Source organism: Dipodomys merriami, unplaced genomic scaffold (assembly GCF_024711535.1).
Source record: "Dipodomys merriami isolate MVZ:Mamm:240054 unplaced genomic scaffold, mDipMer1.0.p SCAF_5, whole genome shotgun sequence".
Classification (NCBI taxonomy): Eukaryota; Metazoa; Chordata; class Mammalia; order Rodentia; family Heteromyidae; genus Dipodomys; species Dipodomys merriami.
In genome coordinates this window covers 69,742,502-69,759,397 of record NW_027206068.1, presented here as the reverse complement: position 1 = coordinate 69,759,397, position 16,896 = coordinate 69,742,502, and the positions used below count along the sequence as shown (strand labels likewise).

The 16,896-nt window shown below is 42.1% G+C and overlaps 1 protein-coding gene and 1 long non-coding RNA gene across 2 annotated transcripts in view; one reads left to right on the top strand and one right to left on the bottom strand.

The window, feature by feature from the left end:
* Nucleotides 1–1,634: 1,634 nt before the first annotated feature.
* The window catches only part of Agk (acylglycerol kinase), an 88,553-nt gene continuing 73,291 nt past the window's right edge, over nt 1,635–16,896 (bottom strand). The window contains exons 12-16 of the mRNA XM_069996919.1: nt 12,327–12,474; nt 11,900–11,997; nt 5,611–5,681; nt 3,705–3,789; nt 1,635–2,629 (exon numbers count right to left, since the gene is read on the bottom strand). Coding sequence (XP_069853020.1) covers nt 2,492–2,629; nt 3,705–3,789; nt 5,611–5,681; nt 11,900–11,997; nt 12,327–12,474 — 540 coding nt within the window. The 3' untranslated portion in view covers nt 1,635–2,491. The remainder of the gene's footprint in view (nt 2,630–3,704; nt 3,790–5,610; nt 5,682–11,899; nt 11,998–12,326; nt 12,475–16,896) is intronic.
* Nucleotides 2,091–4,166, top strand: LOC138809868 (uncharacterized). Its single transcript, XR_011366964.1, has 2 exons — nt 2,091–2,179; nt 3,317–4,166. It is a non-coding gene; the product is annotated as an uncharacterized lncRNA (long non-coding RNA).

Here is a 16,896-nt window from a genome sequence, read left to right as displayed (position 1 = left end):
TGGTTTGGATACACACTGTCCAGGAATCAGAAGCCAAAGTTGAGAATAAGCCATCCAGAAGAGCTAGGGCTATGTACCCAGAGTCACAAAAGAGAACTTCGAGAAGCAGCCCTTCTGTTCTATTCAGTGTCTTAAAAGACAGGAGGTTTTGACACAGATGTCTGTGTGTGTTTGTAGTGAACCTTTGGGGAGCTATTTTAAACCTTATTTTGGGGGTGCTGGAAAACTGATGGGTCACGGGCATGCACAAAGCACTGGTGCTTAGTCATTTTAACTTTAGAGGAAAGACAAGGCTTTGCTAACCTGTTGTCTAGAAGGCCTGTACTGTACAGTATTCAGCTTTTGAATGCAATGAACCCACTAAAGTTTGTACTGCAGAGGAGGGCAGCGTCTCCGGCACCCAGCTCAGCATTCCAGCTGTGGCTGCATTGTTAAACGTCATTTCACGTGCTCAATGCATGGAAGGACAGCGTGAGAATAAAGAAATAGACAATAAGGAAAACAAGTCCCCAAACCAGAGCCTAAGAAAGCAAAATTCGAACAAAATTTTACAAGTAAAATTCTTATGTGCAAATATCTTTCCCCAACCATTTGCACCACTGATTATACTAAACACACACACACACACACACACACACACACACAGATTTAGCACTTCAGTGAAACAAAGTCAGATTCTGTATTGGCCCTACCCTACACACTGCTACAGAACCCTAATATGCTAATTTTATTCCTTAAACATCCCCTCACCTCTCCATGGGTGGCTTGAGGGAGGTGGGTTTGGACCCCCTTAGAATTGTGCTCAAGTAAAAGTTTTCACCACCACCTTGACATGAGTGCTAAGTAGGTAAGCCTTACATTTTGTGATCCTGTATGGAGAAGCTGTTGTTTGTATAATAATAAAGTAGTACTCTCCCCTCTCCATGGGTGTATAATCTTTCTGAGAAGGAGCTGGAGCTAAGTAAGGTCTGCCAGCCAATTTTCCCCCACTTCCCGCTTTGCTATCTCCCTCTGCACCTTGCTAAGCACAGATCCCTGGAGAATAAGGACCTCTGGGGTACAAAACAAGGGAAATGTCAAGAGCAGTATTAGAACTGATCAATGCTCGTGACTGCATAACACATCCTTAGAAAATTGGGTGGTTTTTAGTTCTCTGCTTTTAACGGAGGACCTAATTAACTGTTGAGAAGTCACTGGCCGTTTTAATGGTAGAACACTGCTTGTGCCATGTAACTTCAAAAGAATTAAAAGAACTGTGTAAAATTGTTGTGATTTTTTTTCTATTTGTTTACTTGTGTGCACACAAGTATAAAAAGCTAAACAAGGACTATAACTATAGTTGAATCTTCTTGTTGCGCTACAAATAGGATTTATGTAAAGGATAAAGAAAATTCTAATAATTTTTAATTATCAAAGTTAACTTTCCACAATTAGGGTGCCCAGTAATTACAAAAACATTTTGTTTTTCACTAAGCATTTAGGAACTAGCCAAATGTATTTTATGTCCATTTATATTTTTTGTGAATGAAAATCAATACAAATGCACACATAAAAACAGATTACATTATAAGGCTCTTTTGCTGAAAGTGGTATGGAAATACACAGGGAGAAAAATTAAAACATATTTCAACCACTGAAGAACGAGTTCCTTTATTGTTATAAATGAAGGAGGGGCATCAAGTCGCTCTGGTTTTTAAAATCTACTGATATGTTTAAATGGGTGGCTTCACACTTCTTATTTTAAGATGAATATTTACACGGCCCCAGGAAGGCCACTGCCACTGTTTCATCTCCCTTGAAGAGCGGCGGGCGTTGGGTGTTGATGGTGGGTGTTGATGGTGGGCCTGGCGTCTGTGGACCGCTCCACACGCACTGCGCAGGCGTCCGTGGACCGCTCCGCACGCACTGCGCAGGCGTCCGTGGACCACTCCACACGCACTGCGCAGGCGTCTGTGGACCGCTCCGCACGCACTGCGCAGGCGTCTGTGGACCGCTCCGCACGCACTGCGCAGGGGAGGCCGTGGCGGCCGGCGATGGCGCTCCGGGGCCTGGCTCCGGCCCAGCTACCAGGCTGTCAGTCCGCACAACCTGGACCCCGCACTTAGAGGGGACTGGATGGGAGAAACTCCTAGACACTTGCTTTTGGGTGGAAGAGGACACTGAAACAAGAGCTCACAAGGTACCAGCGCACACACGAGGGGGAGGAGGTGTCTGGGCGGCCGCGGGCTTGCCTGGGGACCCCTGCAGCCAGAGCGCCAGTGCGAGCACGTGCTGTGCTGGCCAGACCCGCCCCTCCGCACGCCTGGAGCGCATGCGCAGACGTGCAGGAGGCACCACGCATGCGCGCGGATGGAGCGCGAACAGAAAAGGACGGGAGAGGGGCTCGGGGCAGCGCTGCGCCGGCGGGTGGAGCGCATGGAGCAGGTGGGGCAGGTGGTGGGGACCGGAGGCGCCCCGTCCCGCGGCGGCCGGCGGGGCGGCGTGCCGGGTCTCACTGGGCTGCGCTCTGCAGCATTTCTTCCCGCTTCCTGGGGTCGCAGAAGAAGCGCAGTTTTCTGGGCAGCAGCTTCACCTCCACGGGCATCGCTTCGTACTCCTCGCTGTCGATGCTGAAAGAGCCCCCCGTTCCCTGGGGGGAGGAGGCGGCTCAGAGGAGGGGCGCCCGCCTGCCCAGCATGAGCCCCCCCCCCCCAAGCTCATCCCAACATCCTAACAAAACAGCTCAGTGCCCAACTGCTCTGGGAACACTCACCCAGCACTCCAGGAAAAAGAACTTTCCTTCCTTTCTTCCCTCCCTCCTTCCCTTCTTCCTTCCTTCCTTCCCTCCCTCCTTCCCTACTTCCTTCCTCCCTTCCTCCTTCCCTGCTCTTCGTCCTTCCTTCCTTCCTCTCTCTCTTCCTTCCTTTCTTTCCATCTCTGTCTCTTCCCTCCCTAGGTATTTTGGGACGTATCGAGGTTAAACTCTTCAAACACAGGGCTGGGAAAGTAACTCTAGCTGTGAAGCATCCAGTGTCCCAAATAGTCATTCAGAAGCAGGGACTGACCAGTGTGGTGGCTCACATTTGTAATCCCAGCTCCTCAGAGGTGGAGGTAGAGAGGATCGAGGGCAAAAAGCTAGTGAGATCCCATCTCAACAATTCTGCATGAATTCTGCATGGTCCAGTCGCGTGGGGCCCTCCGTTACCTACAACCTTAAATGCTGTAGCACCAGGCCATGGCTCTTCAGAGGCCTGCACTAGCGTTTTCCTGAGCTAGCGCCAATCAGGTATTCTTACAATTCACTGATCTCCAACTTTTTTTTTTTTCACTTTCATAGCTAATTCTTCAAAGCATGGATGCATTTCTCAGTGCCAATTCAGTGCGGATTGAAAATTGATTCCAGATCCTTTATAGGAAATGTTACAATGTTACTACTTGCTGGCTAGAGAATTCTTCCTGTTTCATCATAGGAGACTTTAGCACTGTTGACACATGAACCCACTGCTTGGAGACTGAGAGACCGCCTCTGACCCTGACTAAATAAGTCTCAAGTCTTCAAGCCATGACCCAGAGGATCAGCTCTCCTTCCCATGTCTCCCTCACTTGGACCTAAACTCGCTAATGCTTGGCACATAGGGGGCTGGAAACAAAGGAGTCAGAGCAAATAAAGAACCCACCCACAGACTTGGGCCCACCCCAGTACCCCTTCTCCCCTCCCCTCTCACCTCCGGAAGCAGCAGCGTGCAGCGGCTTGCCTGGAGGCACTCGGTGCCATCTGCTCGAAGCTTGGGGTTTCTCACCTTTTTACTTCTGTTAGTATGGGGGGGGGGGGAATAGCAAGCTTAGAAATCAGTGATGGCATTGAACAACTCAAGCTCCAGCTGTCCCCCTCCTCAGATGAGGACCGGAAGTACTGCTCAATGACTCTGTGGGGCTTCTGTGAATACATTCCCCACCATGACTCCTACTCAGCTTTGTGGCATCTTTCAGATTTAGCAGGCTAACCTGCTCTAGAAAACTGGGCAGGAATTGTTCCTTTGTTTCAAATTAACACACCAATCTAATTGCTAGGCAGGTAGTCTCAAATTTAAAGAGCAAAATGAAATTGTAATTCTCTGGGAAAAGTACTAACCTGTCACTGATCCTTCCTGTTATTCTCTATTAAAGGAGAAATGATTTATATTCTAGCTTAAGACATATTTCTTTTATATACATGAGTCAGTCCTAAGACATTCTTGAATGATTAGACTGACAGCCTACTAGCATATTTTATCCCTACTAGATAGCCTTGGAGTAAAACAATGCACACACACACACACACACACACACCACATGATTTCAATTTTGTATTGGTAGGGATACACATACATGCACATATCCATGTGTGTGTGTGTGTGTGTGTGTGTGTGTGTGTGTAGAAAAATCAAGAAAATTGAATTCATTCTTTTCTATATGGAACTGTCAAAAGAGTTCTGGAAATTCAACTTCACTATGTTCTGTAAACACACAAACACATTACATGATTAATTTCACTTCTAGTAAGGACCAAAACGAAACTTGCCACTGCAGCTGCTAAGAATGGGGAACAGAATGCCTCTGCCTGGATAAGCAATGGGCTGGGCTCTCTTTCTGCTTTCGGGTGTTGGTTTTATAACGATCTGAATCAAGCTGGTCCTCATGACCAGACTCTCAGTCAATACTATGTGTGGCTTCTGGATACTGGAGCAGAGCAGCCACAGGCTTTTCCTTTTCTACCCTACTTGCGATACAGCAAGTGTATCAAAGGCTGCAGAAGGAGCTATTCAGCATCTGAAGAAGTTGTACCATCAACTAATGAAAGCCATTCTGCTGTCAGCACTGCCGGTATAGATAATGACGCAGCCATGGAGACGCAACCATGGAGATGGAGCAGCTGCTACAGATATGTCTCATCCCTAAATGGACACCAGAGGGAGCGCCGAGACAAAGCACAAACAGTGGAGCAGATTACCAGTTGGCATGGGAACACGCCAGCAATTCAAATGCTTTGAAGACTGCTGAAGGGCTTTAGCATTCTTAGCCAATAAAATCCTGGCAGAGGTAGAACTCTGCAGATCAGGGAGGACTTAGAAAGGTGTGTTGTATTGGAAAAGGACAAAAAGCCTGGGAAATGTCCAGGCATTTTCAAGTTTTCCATTCACACCCTGGGAATAAGGAAAAGAAGGTGAAGTGATGGGAACAGCCAGGGAGCCTCTACAAGTGCCATACCATTGAACACTCTCCTTGGAGGCTGATAGTAGAGATGATTATATTGTTTCATTTAATAGATGGGGGAAAAGAAAGATTCACAAAAGCTTGTATGACCTTAGTTTCAAGGTCAGTGAATAAATAGCAGAAGCAAGACCATGTTCAGTTTTCTAACTGAAACCAGAGTTCCTGACCTTGTGCTTTGTGTGTAGAATTCCTTAATTTCAACAGAAAGCCAAACACTGCTCTTAGTTTCTTTTCCAAAGTAGCAGACAGGCACTATGCACATTGACCATTGGAAAACTCAATGGCAGAATTCCCACACTCCATCTCTACACTCAACCATGGAGTCTGAGATCACAAGCTACTTCATGAAGCCTAGGTTACAAATGCCAGTCCACTTACCCTATGGTAATAAAGTCTCCTTTGCTGACGGTGTCAGGTTCAATACAGATGTTCATAAAGTCCTCTTTGCCCTAAACAAAGATTAAAAACACTAATTTGAATTTCATATAATTTTACATGTAACAATTTTGTTAAATAGCTTAAAACGTGAAAAACTATTTGTAATTGTACTGTACACATCTGTAATACCAGATAAACAGGAGGAGGAAGTTGGGAGCATTGTGGCTCAAGGTCAACCCAGGCAAAAAGTTAGTGAGACTCCATCTCAACTAACAAGCAAGATATGGTGATTCTAGCCTCAGCTATGTGAGAGGCATGGGATGGAAGATCACAGTCTGGGCAAACAACGAAAAATAAGTAAAACAGAGAAGGGCTGGGCACACAGCTCTCTTGTATTCTGCTCAATATACCTGTTCTTGGAGACCAGGGAGACCGAGGCCCACAGGAGTACGGGCCTCTGTGTCTATAACATGATGTCACTCCAGAAGTGAGCTAGGTGAGCATAGTACTCATCTGAGTTGACTTCTTTCTCTCAGGGACTGAAACAATCATTTCACAGATGCTGTCTAGCATTTAACATGCAAAGGTAAAATTGTTGCTGATGAATCTTGGCCAAAAGTCTCATAACATTATTCAAAAGTCAAGTTATTGCCAGGTACCAGTGGCTCACACCTGTAATCCTGTTCAGGAGGCTGAGATCTGAGGATCATGGTTCAAAGCCAGCCCGAGGAAAGTCTGTGAGACTCTTTTCACCAAATAACCACCAGAAAACCAGAAGTGGCACTGTGGCTCACGCCCTTGCCTTGAGCTAAAGAGCTCAGGGACAGTACCCAAGCCCACAGTTCAAGCCCCACAACTGACCAAAAAAAAAAAAAAAAAAAATCAAGTTATTACATTGGCAGATTCAATGGAAAAAGTATCAACTTAAAAGATGCTGGAAGGATACTTAATAAAATTAAATGTCAAGATATTAGAGATTAAAAATCAAAATTTGGAGTCAGGTGCCTGCCAGTGGCTCACACCTGGAATTTTAACTATTTGGGAGGTTGAGATCTCAGGATCACAGTTCCAAGCCAGCCCAGGCAGAAAAGTCAGTGAGACTCTTATCTCCAATTAATTACCAAAATGCTGGAAGTAGAGCTCTGGCTCAAGTGGTACAGCTCTCACCTGGAGCAAAAACACTCAGGGACAGCACCCAAGCCCTGAATTCAAGCCTTAGTACTGGCACAAAAGCAATCAATCAATCAATCAATCAATCAATCAATCAAAACTCTTGACCAATTGGATTAGATGAAGACTTCCTTAATGTTATCAAGTTTTCTTTTAATCATACAGAATTTAAGAATAGAGCATGAAACAAAAGAATGACAAAGTGCATTATAAGTACATTAAAAATACTAGCAAGAAAGAAAAAAACCATTTGTGTCCCTGTCTTGGGTTCATTTTGCTTACCATTATCTCATGTGGTCATATGTACATAGCCTTTGACCTTCTCTGCTTTTCCTAGACATGTACTAGTCATTGCAAACAAGGGAACCCATGGGACCTATGCTTCTTTGGGCCTGGCTTACTTCACTTAATAATTTTTTCCAAGTCTTCCCATTTCCTGTTTTCACCGGATTTGGTGCCAGTGTTCTGCATCTTGTATATACATTTTTATACTTTGGGGAGGGGAAGGGATATTGCAGAACGCTTAAATAGGGATGCAGGCTGACCCATGTGATGACGAGATGTACAGGACACTATGTTGAAAACGAACTATAATGTCAGGGTTGGGGGGGGGTGGGACGGGAGGAGTTGGGGAGGTGGGGAGGGAAGTAATGGTGAGGGGAAAACAATGGAGGAGGTAACAATGCTCACTACGAAATGTACTCATTACCCTACTCATGTAACTATAACCCCTCTGCATAACATTTTTACAATTTATATACATGTATATATATATAGAATGGAGCATGAAGCTTTTCTCACAGCTTGAGAAAATAGTCATGCCACTACTTCGTACAATACCACCAGGCCTTGGCAGTGTGGTGAAGACCAAAGACTAAGAGAGAGCATATGAAAGGAGAAAACAAAACTTGTACTGTCTGTAGTTGAAGTAACAAAATCTACAGGAAATCCAAAAGAATCCAGACAATTAATAAAAGAAATTACTTACGCTGCTGCTTCAGAATCAAGATTAAAATAATAATTTACATGCCCTTCTAGTAAGCCAGTTAGACAATGAAATCTGAACAAAAACTATTTATAGTAGCATCAAAAATGAAAGTAACCAAGAATAAATCCAGCAGAAGACAAGATGTATAGAGAAAACTATAAAACTTCATTGTTATTGAAGATGTAAAAAGAAAAAATGGAGCAACATATCACACTCATATGCTGTAAGAGTCAATATTGTAGAAATGTCATTTCTCCTCAAATTGATCCATGACCAATGTAGTCCAGACCGATATCATCAATTTTTATGTGGAATTTAATACACATTCTAAAATATTTATAGAAATCAAAAGAGCCACAAATTGCCAAGAGATACTAAGCAGAAAAACAGAGGAATGTATTATAAAATAATAATAATTAGGAAAACCAGATTATAAGTATAGAAAAATAAAAGATTAGAGGTCCTGGCAGTGTGGTGAAGAGAAAGGACTATGTATTTGAAAGGAGAAAACAAAACCTGCACTGTTTGCAGTTGAAATAACAAAATCCACAGGAAATCCATATAATTAATATGATGGAGATCTGGAGAAAATAGACATGTACGCTTCAACCAACAGGCTTGGAAAACTGACTATTTGGAAGGAAAAAAAATGGAGCCTTACTACCATCACTAACAAAACTTAATTAAAGGTGTTTCCTTTTAATCAAAATGGAACCATTTGATATAAATAATTTTACTTATTATGTATTTATTTATTTGTGCCAGTACCAAGGTTTAAACTTACAAATTATAATAACTCAGTTTTTTGGGGGGGGTCCGGTCGTGGGGCCTGAACTCTGGGCCTGGGCGCTGTCCCTCAGCTCTTCAGCTCAAGGCTAGCACTCTACCACTTGAGCCACAGCATCACTTCCAGCTTTTTTCTTTTTGCTTATGTGGTGCTGAGGAATCGAACCCAGGGCCTCATGCTTGCAAGGCGATTGCTCTACCACTGAGCCACCTTCCCAGCCCTATAACTCAGTTTTTTAACAACATTGAATTGTATATCTTGCCTTATCAGTAACTAGATAAATGGTTATATATTAGAAATAGATGTACTAAAATATATTTAACTGTTAGTTTCATATATTACTAGAAATACAGTACATAGTGGAGGTGTGGCTCAATGGTAGAGCTCCAGCCTTAAATGAAAAAGTCAAGTGAGAGCACAAAGCCCTGACTTCAAGCAAAACAGCAAAACAGCAAAACAGCAAAAAAAAAAAAAAAAAAAAGAAAAAAAGAAATATAGTAAATTCATGTACTCAAAAGATCCTAACGTTCTCATATTCCATGTTCATATTCCTAAAGCTTCTTTCTCACACTGAATATACTGCTTTTAATGATAAGTATTTTAAGCTATTACATGGCGGGCACGTTGTCTTTAACTGTTTTATTGCGTTTGCTTTTATTTCTGTGGAAAAAAGAAAAAAAATGGATGTGCTCCATTAGCGATAAAGGAACACAGCATTGGCTACCTTTATAATTGGCACAAAGATAAAAGCACTCAGCATTCTGAATGCCGCTAATCTAGAGCTGAATCACAGGCTCACTGAACCCAATCCATTCATTGGTATTCAATCATCAGAGATGAGAACAATGGTAAAAGAACATGTACAAAATACTGGAAGTACAAATTACCAAGGGCTGAGTAGAAAGGAAATGTGTGATAGAAATTTTATCTTTCTTTGTAAAATTCCTCTGGAATAGATCTCACTTTTTTAACCTTCATACTCTCACTTTCTATAATGTTTTCAGAATTCCATTGGGTCAAAGAAGTACTATCTATATTACATATTTATGTGCTCATCTCTGCAAGATAAATTCCTATGCTTAACAGAACAATAGGTAGGCATGTATTTTAGACACTGTATAGACTTACCAGGCTGCTATTGAACAAGGTGTTGGCTACACTGTCATCACAGTGCTTATCTCCACCTGCACCAAGGCTGACTGAGCGAGAGCTTTTCATCTGTGACAACCCACTACTTACTATTCTGTGTTTCTTTGATGTTGAGAACTGTTTTTCTGTTCTCTTACATAAGAAATGCTGATAAAGGTTCTGATAGAGTAGTTATGAGGGTCATGTAGGTGAATATATGTAAAATTTTAGGACAGTACCAGGCACATCTGGTAGAAGTTACTTTCTTTTTAAGTGTTGATTTCTTTTGAAAATTCACTATTTTAATCCTTTGTTCATTCTTTTAAATGTGTCCCTTTGCTCATTTCTTATTGACTTAAATTAGGAGTTTGTGATAAGAAAAGCTATTCACTGCTAATCTATTACATCCTAATATATATGAGTTTGTGTGTGTGTGTGTGTGTGTGTGTGTGTGTGTGTGTGTGTATATTTAGTTAGTTAGTTTGTTTGTTTGTTTGTTTTGGTTGGTCGTGAGGCTTGAACGGCTTGAACTCTGGGCCTATCCCTGAGCTCTTCAGCTCAAGGTTAGCACTCTACCACTTGAGCCACAGCACCACTTCCAGTTTTCTGATGGTTAAGTGGAGATAAGAATCTCACGGACTTTCCTGCCTGGATTGGCTTTGAACTGTGATCCTCAGATCTTAGCGTGCTGAGTAGCTAGGATTATAGGCATGAGCCACCAACGCCTGGCTTTTATAGTATCTTTGTAATAAATAGATAAATGCAGCAACAGGAACTCTGTTGTAGGCATCATGTTTAGAGGCCTTGTCTTCTCCAGGTATATACTGAAGTCTCTCAAGATTTTACTCTAATACTTCTGTAGTTTTACGATTCTAAACAGTTCTTTAATTCAACTGCAATTATTATTTAAGAATGTTTGGCAAATGTTTTCCAACAAACATGTATTACTTTTGTAATTAGAAAACAAGTCAATACTCCAAATATTAGTGCTGGAATCAAACCACATTCTGACTGTATGTGCCAATTTCCAACTGGCCAGGGCAACAATGACTTTGATTTGCATAAAAGCTAAATGTTGTAATTAGTTCACAGTTAAGAATGGCTTCTATTAACATTCTCATTTGCATAAATTACTAAGATTTTGTTTATGGCAGGGTCAATAAAATTTTTCTGAAAATGGCCAAATAGTAAATGTTTTAGACTTTGGAACCATGACAACTACTCGGCTTTCTCACTGCAGCTCAAGGACAGCACAGACAACACCTGTATGAATAAATATGCCTGTGTTCCAATAAAACCTCATTTATTTCACATGAATTGTTTGTTTATGTCTTTAATTTTATCTTATTTAAATCTTCCTTAGTAACTAAGGCACCTTTCAAGTTATTATCTATCTTCTAGTAATGAGTCTTAATTCTAGAAGGTCAATTCTTCTCTTACAAGCTATACAGAAACAACTGGCTTTCTTTCACTTTTGACTTTAGCACATTGTCTAGAATGGCACTGTTCAATACAATGTTCAGCACTGGTGGAAATGTTTTATGTCTGTGCTTTCCACTATGGTGGCTATTAGCCATGTATTACTGAACATCTGAAATATGGCTAGTGTTACTGAGGAAATGAGTTAATTTTATCTTAATTCTAATTAATTTAAATGTAAATAGTCTTGTGAGGCTGACTACCACTGCATTAGACATTGCTTGTCTAGAGAGTGAACCCAAAAACCCAAATAAAATCGTACAGCTCTGTGTGTGTGTGTGTGTGTACGCGCGCGCACGTTTGTGTGCGTGCGTGCGTGCGTGTGTGCGTGCGTGTGTGTGTGTGTGTGTGTGTGTGTGTGTGTGTGTGTGTGTGTGTGTGTGGTGTTTCTAGGGACCTGAATCTATATATTTAATGTAGTCATAAAAACAATTTTTGCTTCAGTGAAAAGTGAGAGACTACCTAGATTTTCATTCTAAAGGAATCTGTTCTAAGCCTTCTGAAGACCAACTAAATAATGACAGGAATATCTGCTCAAGTCCTGTTAGCTTCCACACTAAGCTACACCTACCTACATCTTGCTGTTCTTCCTTGCAAGATCCTATACCTTTTTTCTAATCCTTTCTTCCCTATGCTCACAGAGCAAAAATAAAAATACTGAAATGGTCTAAGAATATGCTGCCCTGTTGTCATTATACTCAGATCCCAAATGCTTTTCTCAAGATGAACACACTTACCATCAGGTCTGGCTGGTTGTTCCGGGTTGTGATGGACAGCTCGATGGTGGACAGCTTTACATTGTTCCAGACCTCTGGGCTCACCTCTTGGGAAAGGGCTTTGGGAATCGTCAGACACAGGTCAGCTTCTTCCACTGATACTACCCCTTCCCACCACCTGAGCCCTTCCTGCCAGATCTCTACCTTAGCTTTATTTTATCCTTCAAAGGTGAAATGTCAGGCTAAAAATGGAATCTTTATTTCAAGAACACTCCTACCAAAAACAGCCACAATAACATAAATGTCAGCAACAGAGAGAGGGTACAGGAAGGCTGAATTAACACCTTCTCCTGCTCAGTTACATATGTAAGGCTGATTTTGGAGGTCTGCCTGAGGCCATTTCTAAACTGAGCAGGGCCTTCCAATCTGCAATCACCACATTGCTCACCATCCTGTGGTTGTGCCCAGTATGAGGCGAGCCTGCGGAGGATTCTCCTGTACAGAGAGGGCCGGGGAGGGATTTCCTCTGGTTCACTGGGTGGTCTCTCTTTAGGCCCTGTGTAGGAGATGGAGGCTTCGTGAGTCTGAGGCCATTCCTGTTAATGAGAGAAAACAATCTGTCATGCACATATAGTTCCTACTAACCTTGGGAGCTTCACTTTGCAAAGGTTTAAATTCTAGCTTGTCCTGAGAATATGGTAGTAACTTCTTCAACAGAATTCTCTCTAATTTGGAGAAGGGAATTCTCCAGAGTCCTTTCCCCCTTATCTTCTCTTGAAAATCATGAACTCCATAACTGCTGCCTCTGTTGCACTCCCTAATACACACGAGAGAGAAAACTAGTGGACTGGAAACTATTGTTTACACTTCTTAAGAAAAAAGAAGAGGAGGGAGGGAGGGAGGGAGGGAAGAAAGGAGGAAGAAAGGAAGAAGGAAGGAAGGAAGGAAGGAAGGAAAGAAAGAAAGAAGCAAAGAAGAGAGGGAGGGAGGGAGGGAGGGAAGGAGGGAGGGAGGGGAGAAGGAAGGAAGGAAGGAAGGAAGGAAAGAATCCATGAGTGTTTATCCTGTGACATGAAATTGAAACTATTGAAATCTAGTTGCCTCAAATATCTACCTCACCTCTACATAGACTCACACTCTACATAGAAGCCAAAATGGTTCAGCTCAGCCTCGCAATCCAAATCCAGCCCAAGGCCTCTTGCTTCAGCATCAAAGCCCATCATTCTCACTGGAGGTTCTGAAATCTACTTTCCAGCACCCAAATCCAGTAACATCTTGAATCCATCTACAGGAAAAATTAAAACCACCCTACAGATTTTTAGCCTAATTCGACCCTGACTCTCATTACTATGCCCAACTATTCCATCTTGAACACGGACACCCCTAAAGTGATGGCTAATCTTCATTGTCAAGTTGGTGGAACTCAACAAACACCTAGGAGATGAGTGAACCACTTTTGGGTAGGTCTGTGAGTTGTTTCCAGAGATGATTTGACTACTTGGCACCTTCTCAATAGGATGGCATTACTGGGAAGTGGGGAAAGAACAGGTACAATCTAGCAGAGGAAGTCAGTCACCAGGGGGATGTCCTTTGGGACAGATAAGTCCTGGTCTCTGTTTCTTCTTTTTCTCTTCTTCCTGGCTGCCATGATGTGAACTGCACTGCTCTGCCAGGTCCGCTGCTACCTCTGAATTTTTTTTCCCCTTAAGTTGCTTCTCTCCAGTATTTGGTCACATGGTGCAAAAATCCAATATACCTGATATCCTACGCTCTAATCACACTGCACCATCCTCTGGTTGATTCTTTTGTGCCCCCTTTGTCTGTTATACTGAGTTACCTTCCTGTTCTCCAGTTACCATGAGGTAAATATAAAAATACTAACAATTCTGGAAGAGCACTAGTGGCTCACGCCTGTAATCCTAGTTACTCAGGAGGCTGAGATCTGAGGATCACAGTTCAAAGCCAGCTTAGGCAGGAAAGTCAGTGAGACTCTTATCTGCAATTAATCATCAGAAAAATGGAGTAGTACTGTGTCTCAAGTGGTAAAGTCTCACCTTGAGTTGAAGAGCTGAGGGAGAGCACCCAGACCCAGAGTTCAAGCCCCATGCATGACCAAAAAAAAAAAAAAGCTGAAAGTAGAGCTGTGGTTTAATTGGCAGAGTGCTAGCCTTAAGCACAAAAACTCAGGGACAGTGCCTAAGCCCTGAGTTCAAGTCCCAGCACCAATACCAAAATGAATAAATGAATAATTAATAAGACAACGTTGTTTTTTCTAACTATAATGCTTATTCCTTTCCAATCTAGAAGGACCAATGGGTCTGACCTGCCCTAACATCCTGTCTGGCAGCAACTGTGATGTGTTTTCTGTTTCTTCACTGAAGCTGCCCAATTTAAAAAAATTATTATTATTTGTTTTTATTACAATTACAAAGTTAATTTTATTCTTCAGAATTCAAAACTTAGCAAATTAGGTCTGCTTTTATTATTTCATGAGCTAGAAGCCATTTTGTGTCTTTATTCTTCTAATAACGAGTACCTTGAAAAGCTCAATTCTAGATCAATCTTTCTATACTCATACCAGAACCCAGCACTGTAAGAAGGAAAAAGCCTCCCCACCCCCAACATCACACTCTTTAGTTCACAGTCTCTGGTTCTCAGCATCTCTGGAAAATCCTCATACTCTTTTCATGTCATCATCAGATCTTCCATGCCGTCCCCACATCACTGCCACTCACTTCATGTTCAGAAGACTGCTTCAATGAGCACATTAAGTACCTGACAGCATCCTGCCTCTCCACCTCTCCACCTTCTACCTGCTCAGACATGTTTTCTGTCTAACTCAGACATGTTTTCTGTCTTTCTCATCATCTCTTCCTGCTTCAGGGTATGAAGACATGGGTATTTCTCCAATTAAAAATCTAACACTCTATTACTTCTACAATTCTCTACAGCTTTTGCTGTTTCTATCTCCTCTTCAAAGTCTTGAAGAAGCCTTCTTCTTCTTGAAGTCTTCTTAAAGCCTACTTTTGCTGTCTCCTCTACTCTTTTTTATTCTCCTGGTGGTACTGGTAGGGTCTCGTGCTCCCTAAGTGGGTGCTCTTACCACGGAGTCATACCGCTAAACCATCTCCACTTCTTTGCCCCCCTCCTATTTGTTCCTTAACTGTCTTCAATTTGGCCCTCTCCATACCCCATCTCTTGTAAGTAAACACACTGATATCTACCAAATGTCATTGACATTTTGTTGCTTTTATTTAGACTCTCTGCTATAGTTACTTGAAGTTCACACTTTTTTTTTCTTTTGAATTCAGGGACTTGTATTTGTTTTTTCACTCAAGGCTAGAACTTTACTCCTTGAGCCATGCCTCCAGTTTCAGCTTTTTTTGTTAATTTGTTTGCCTGAGCTGCCTTTGACTTGTGATCCTCAGGCTTCAGTGCAGCCTCCTGAGTAGCTAGGATTACTGGTGTTAGCATTCTTCCACATCTTCATGTGCTCTACCTTCATCATTGGATCACTTCACTAATCTATCTGCTCTCTTTGCCTTTGGCTACTTATGTCCAATTTCTTGTCCACACTGCTGCCAAAGATTTCCTCAAAAGGCAGATCAGTTAATTTTGCACCTCTGCTTAAGACTCACAAACTCCCTAAAGCTGTAAGGATAAAAGTTGGACCACAGATTGAAGCCTGCCCTAACTTGCTCTACCTTGATTTTCTGGCTTCCTACCGTGTCAACTGCAATTAATGACCAGAGTCTACTACAGTGACTTCACACACCTTGTCTCTCCACCAACATTTTTATATAGTCACATGTATACTTCTAAACTTAATGTGTCACCTTCCCTAGACAGACTTTCTCATCCTCAGATTTAGACGTGCCTCCTCCCCATACTGTTTTAGCCTTCCACAGCTATTTCTTACCACTTTCCAAACTGCTGATTTATTTGACTTCTCTCCAGCTCTTGAACACTTCTTGAGGCCAAAAAGCCTGCTCTTTGGCTTTGAATCTCAAGCATGTGTCAGTAATTGCTTGTTGAATAAATGGTGAGGAAGTTTATACTTGCTGGTACACCACCATGTAGAAAATGTTTCTTCCTGAATGGACTTACCATTCCACCAATGAGATTATTCCCTTGAATAAAGAGATATTACACAAATCCAGTTTTCCTAGGTAAACTGCCTTTACCTTTCCAAGTAGACTTTGAAAGTTATGTAGATTTACTTCTCTTACTTTAATGATTTCCAACTTTCACACTTAATTATTTATTCTGATTGAAAATTTTCTGGAAAGTTAAGGGAAGCTATGTTTTCCAATGGACATATATTACCAATTTATTTATTTATTTTTTGCCAGTCCTGAGGCTTGAACTCAGGGCCTGGACTGTCACTGAGCATCTGTGCTCAAGGCTAGTGCTCTACCACTGGAGCCATGGAGCCACTTCCAGCTTCTTCTGAGTAGTTTATTGGAGATAAGAGTCTCATGGGCTTTCCCACCTAGGCTGGCTTCAAACTGTAACCCTCAGATCTCAGCATCCTGAGTAGCTAGGATTACAAGTATGAGCCACCAACACCCAGCTTACCAATAATTTTTCATATTAATACTAGAAACAAATTTCTCACTACTAGTTTTCAGATTAGCCAGCCAAATAGACAATTCTATTTCAATTTGCATAAAAGTTATACATAGTATATAGTTAGGGGTGACTTTTCTATTAATAGTTTTCTATTTGTGTGTGTGTGTGTGTGTGTGTGTGTGTGTGTGTGTGTGTGTGTGTGTGTGTGTGTGTGTGTGTGTGTGTGTGTGTGTGTGTGTGTTTGCGCGCGCGCTTGTACTGGGACCTGAACTCACAATCACAACTGGCTTTTTCTGCTCATAGCTGGCACTCTATCACCGGAGCCATACATTTAGTTCCAGCTTTTGATTAGTTAATTAGAGATAAGAATTTCAAGAACTTAGGGTGGGTAGAGGGGTGGGGAGGGAATATAGTCATGGAGATGGGAGGGCAGGGATGGTAAGGGA